Genomic DNA, 5,746 nt, shown 5'->3' on the forward strand with positions numbered 1-5,746 from the left:
TTTGGCACAGCAATATTTATAATACTTGCTAACGTCACCGTTCATTGACAATTATATACACTCGCATTTATATCCATTTTCATGCTTGATACACGTCATTAATTCATAGGAGTGTTTGTTAATAAGACTTTACGACCTAGAAAATATAATTAATTCAGAAATTGAACGATTCAAAATGTTGAAAATTCAAAGAAAAAAATTTGAAAATTCAAACTTGGTCTTGGAAATTTTAAGGCTTACAAAATTCAATTTAAAATTTAGTCAACGGTTTGAGTCGATGTCAAACATGTTTTCCAACGTTATCAACTTCACTCCTTTTAATCAACCTTATATTATTAATTAATGTAGTGATAATCGTACCAAATTGAAAATTAACTTCCTTAATAATATATTTTATTTTTTAAAATTTTGTTAGCACCAGTCATCAATATTGCACCAGTGATGTGAAGGGGAAAAAAAATAAAATCAAAACCCTCATTTTAAATGTGGGGCTTATAAAGAAGTCACATCATGAAGAAAATTTGACCGATTCAACTTGCTTCCCTGCTTCACGTAACAGTTTTATACTCTTCTTGCATCTAATTTTACAAATTAAACCTTTTCTTCACAAGATGAATGAAATTATACAAGGGGGATTGATTTCATAATTAGCAATAATCAAAACAAGAATTTTCAAGTAAAATTTACTAATTAATAAAGAAAAAAATTATCAAATATATCACTATTTCTAATAATTTACAACTCACATATACTTGTTCAATTATTTTCAATTTTTAAAATACAAATTTGCATGTAAAATTCATTAATTTTGAAAGAAAACGATTTTAAAACAATGATATATTTGACAAATTTTTCTTTACAAAGTAGCAAATCTCACTTTTAAATTTTTATTGAGGGTTACAAATTATGAAAGAAAAGTAAAATATTTTTATGCGAATTCATTAAAGGACTTTTAATTTTTATTTTGAATTTCCAAATCTTTTAATCTTTATTTAATTTTAATTCAATACATTGGTCCTTTAATGTCTACCCCCCATTACATAATTTGATAATTAATTTCACTGCTAAAAACTGGAAAAATGATGAGTGAGGACTGATACGTTGACAAAATAAAAATAAACTAAGATCTTGGAATAATTTTCTTATTAGACCCTAATTTCAATTTCTTGACACAGTCTTGAAGCATATCATTATCAAGATAATTGGGATTGATCTGATGAAAGGCATAGGAATTACTAATTAGCAAGATAATGGAATTATCATTGAGATAACTATTACAAGTCACAAAATTTAAAGGGCAAAAAGGGCAATGTCAAATGGAGATCATTCAGATTGCTTAGGTAGGATGAGCAGCAGAATTAAGCAGCACATGCAATAGCCATATCCCATATCTGAATCTTTAGAAGATGATATATATGAATATAAATGTATATTTATTTACAGGTAGCTTGAAAGTGATGCTTAACAAAACAATTAATTATGAGCTGCTTCTAATGGAGTCTGGTAGAGACAGAGAGAATGAACTTTCATATTCATATTCCAGATCCTCAAATCCCCAGAATTCTTCTTCTTGTTCTTCTTCTTCCTCTGGCATCTTCCACTTCTCCTTGTCCATTTCTCCTTCCTCCATCACCTCCAATACCTGTAACATATTACAAACAACAAAATCAACATCCAATATTTTATATATATATATATATATATACATATACAAGTTCTAGTGCCAACAATACAACTCATTATTTAGATTTCGTACAATGCACAACAAAGATAGAGCCAAGATTTAACTTTGACGACAAAGCCAAGGTTGAAAATATATATATATATATATATATGAAAATGTAAATGTATAGCATCTATATAATGAACAAAATGATCAAAGGTCAATCAAGAAACTGTTTCATGACAATCATCAGAGAATATGTGTGAAAGAGAGAGAGAGAGAGAGAGAGAGAGAGAGAGAGAGAGAGAGAGATGTGTAATGGAGTTTAATGAAGTCGCCTATATGTCCAAATCTCACTTCCCTTAATCTTTTTCTCTCCCACAAACTCTCTGATACTAGGAGAGGAACTCATAATCAAAATAAAGGGTATGATTAATTATGTCTAATAATGTCAAAAATGATCACTTTAATTAAGTGACTCCCAAAAGGAAAATGAGGTCCACAAGAGTTTTTCTCATTCACTTCCTTTTTAAACTAAATCAATGAACGTACTCCGGTTTTGACCTATATATTAATTGGCTCATTTGGTGTTATTGCTTAATGAATAATATAATGATCACTTGCTTAAGGTTTATGAAACTGGAACCCCCAACAAATTTTAATACTCAGATCGACTATGAGATTGCCAGATTTCCTGCACTCTTTTTAGCATATTATATTGATTAAGGTTTGGTGGCATGGAACATCAACAGATTAATCAAATTGAATGGGAAAAAAACCAAATTAATAAAGGAAATCAACAGAATGACAATAGCACAGAGAAAATTGGACTGAATCTATGATCTTATATTACAATCATGAATGCTGAAAACGACGTGAATGGTTATCATATAATTAAATAAATGACAGATTACGTAACAGTCTTATAATTAGATTTTGATATCTCAGGGAATTATTAATTTCAATACAATATACAACAAAATGATAAGGCTTGTGAAACAAGTGAACTAAGCAAGAAGAAAACTGTGTGCTTGAGAAAGATTCCCAGAGAGTTAAAAAAATACTCACAGTAAATCATTTTCAGGTATAAACTTTTTAGCCAACAAGAAATACCAAAGCAGTTTGTGTTCCAAGTGCTTTTTCCTTTATCTTTCTCTCAAGAAAGAACACTTTCGAAGTTCAAATTCCTTTTCCTAGCAGGAAGAGGTTTTAGGTTTTTTAAAAATAATGAATAAAATTTTCCATGTTCCACGTGACAAAGAGGGAATTAAACAAATATACGTGTGTGTGTGTGTGTCAAGCGGACGAGTCACAGATATTTATAAGAATGTGTGAAATATAGTGGATCTAATGCAATAACGTGGTGGTTTTGACTTGTGCCTGTCTTGTATTTTCTCGGTTTGATGACCAAAATGAAGTTGGTGAATATTTTTCTAGGAAAAAAATGGCTAAAAAGCCTAAAAGGCTAGTTTATATCAGGCACCAATCTCTCATATAATAGAGATTAGGTTATATAAACTAACTGATAAGTAATCAATATTTAATTAAAGATGAAACTTAGATCTACTGGCAATGGCCTGAGAAGTGGTTGAGGCAGAACCCGTGAACCTCATTAATGCTTAAAAGATAAAATTGTTAAGTATGTGTAATTTCAAACGTAGTGGCATGTTTGATACAAGTATCTACCACGTAGTACGTGTCAACATTTACACCAGTCATTTTCGAAGTCCTCATGCTTCATACAGCAAGAATTACACTGAGATGATAAAGACAGAGATACACTCACACACACACACACACACATATATATATAAACATTTAATACTTCGAATCTTGTTGTCAATTTAAATATATAATTAGTCCTGATGTAGTTTTCAGGTTTTACGGGTATAAATTTGACCAACTGATAGCCACAGTATATTTCATAAATGACTAATAAGGTTGTACTCATTCCGTTCAATCAGAACAGTAAATAATTAAATTAATCAAATAAAATACCTTATTTATGACTTGTTTGATTAAAGTTAACTTACAGTTTCAACCATTGATCCTTAAATCAGGTTTGAACGATTCAATAATTAGTCCAATTTTCATAACCTTGTAATATTACTATATTCTTATTAATTTATTATCCAGAAATTATGAGGAAGCAAATGCGCTTGAACTACCTGGCTCATGGTAGGTCGCCAAGTTGCAGAAGCTCGAATACAGAGAGAAGCTGCAAAGGCAAGTCTTTGTAATTGAGCTACATCGTAGGCTCCTTCTAGCCTCTGATCTACCAGCTTTTCTAATTCCTCTTTGTTCAACAATGGTTTTGCCTGTTGTTTGATTCACCCGAACCATAACAAAGAAACAAAAAGGAAAGTCATACTATTAATATCTGTGCAAGTCCAAATCTGGAAGAAAACAAAATGGGATTTCATTTCCCTGCACAACACGGCAAGTTCAGAAGAAAAGAACAAAGATTTTTATCAGTATTTTGCAAAAAGACTTTACCCAGTTGTGTAAGCTTTGGTGAGAGCCGTCCACCGGTTTCCTGCCTGAGATGACTTCGAGCAAGAAAACCCCAAAAGCAAACACGTCTGTTTTCTCGTCCACTATTCCATGTAAGTAGTACTCTGGTGCCAAATGTCTGCAACAAAAAACAAAGAAAGAAAGAAAGAAAATGAAAAACCTGGCCAAGTCTGTGTCTCTCAAGAAGAAGAAGAAAGGTTGGTACCCAAATGTTCCCTCTATTGGGGCTATGGAATGATGAGTCCATTGATTCGGAAGCCATTTTGCCAGCCCAAAATCTGATATCTGATTAACATATGATGAAACTGTGTTACATGAAAGTAATTGGAAGAACAAGAGATTGAGACAAGAAAGCTAGCTAGCTATACACACCTGTGGTTCAAAATCTGACGTTAATAGAATGTTTGAGGACTTGATGTCCCTGTGGATTATCCTCCTTTTGCAGCCTTTGTGCAAGTAATGGAGGCCACGTGCAGTCCCCAGAACTATCTTATATCTGGTTTTCCAGTCCAAAGGAGGCACGTTTTCATCTACAACACCAAAATTTTTGCAAAACCAGATGACATAGCAAGCTTTTTTTTTTTTTGGTTGCACCAATTAAAAGATTCGATTTTTACCATGAAGAAGAGAGGCGACAGAGCCTTTGGATGAGAGCTCGAAGACGAGGTAAAGCCCCTTGTCAATACAACAACCCAGAAGAGGCAATACATTTGTATGGTTAACATGACCGATTGTGCCAATCTCTGTCAAGAACTCCTTCTCTTTCCTCTCATCGCTCGAAGTTCTCGTGAGCCTCTTCACTGCAATCTCGTACCCATCTTTCAATGTCCCCTTGTAAACCTGCGCGTAGCCTCCTTTGCCGACCAAATTATCTGATCCCACATAAGAAAAGTGTCAACTTTCGCTAACAAACAAACAAACAGAGAAAGAAAGGAGAATACAGTGAATCACCTGAGTTGAAGCCATTGGTGGCGTCAAAGAGTTCTTCGTAGGAGAAGCATTTCCAAGTGGGTCTCTGAGAAGGTTGTTCCTGGGCCGCAATAACCAGCAAATTCTCGTCTTTTTCATCGCCGGTGGGAACTTTCTCCTCGAAACTGCGTCGTTGCAAGGAGAAAAGCCTCTTGAGGCTGCTGGTCCGGATATACTTCATTCTAGTGATTGAGAATGGAACAGGGGACTCTGTTTCGTGGAGCCAGGAAAGAGACTCTTGAGTTTGTGGTTTTCGAGCCTCTCTCCCACAGTGAGAGAGAGAGAGAGAGAGTTAGTTTTAAGAGGGAAGAGAGTGTCAAAGGGGTGTTTGTAAGTGCCTTCGGATTGAGGAATAGCGTGAAAAAGGATCGGCTGGCTCAGGCATAATTGGCTACCGTACTAGGCTCCGTCATACCTCTTCAATGCTCTGTCTTATCCTCCTCTGGAGTACCCCAGTTTTATTTTAGTTTATTCTTTCTTCACATTTTTCAATTTTCAAGATACTTTTGTTTCGTCAACAAATTTCCAGATGCTTTTTTATATGCATTAATTTTATTTTTACAACGAGTATAAGAATTCTCGTATTTTAACCAAGAAATT

At 33.8% G+C, this 5,746-nt stretch overlaps 1 protein-coding gene across 1 annotated transcript; it reads right to left on the bottom strand.

The window, feature by feature from the left end:
* Nucleotides 1-1,388: 1,388 nt before the first annotated feature.
* LOC129319454 (probable receptor-like serine/threonine-protein kinase At5g57670) lies at nucleotides 1,389-5,527 on the bottom strand. Its single transcript, XM_054964525.1, has 7 exons — nucleotides 5,129-5,527; nucleotides 4,795-5,049; nucleotides 4,550-4,707; nucleotides 4,383-4,462; nucleotides 4,160-4,295; nucleotides 3,832-3,981; nucleotides 1,389-1,642 (listed from the first exon to the last, which is right to left on the bottom strand). Exons 1-7 carry the CDS (start codon nucleotides 5,325-5,327, stop codon nucleotides 1,478-1,480), a joined length of 1,143 nt encoding a protein of 380 aa, XP_054820500.1. The 5' UTR covers nucleotides 5,328-5,527; the 3' UTR covers nucleotides 1,389-1,477.
* Between the last annotated feature and the right edge of the window lie 219 nt (nucleotides 5,528-5,746).

Source organism: Prosopis cineraria, unplaced genomic scaffold (genome assembly GCF_029017545.1).
Source record: "Prosopis cineraria cultivar Desert tree isolate PC_DT_omini unplaced genomic scaffold, ASM2901754v1 PC9, whole genome shotgun sequence".
Taxonomy (NCBI): Eukaryota; Viridiplantae; Streptophyta; class Magnoliopsida; order Fabales; family Fabaceae; genus Prosopis; species Prosopis cineraria.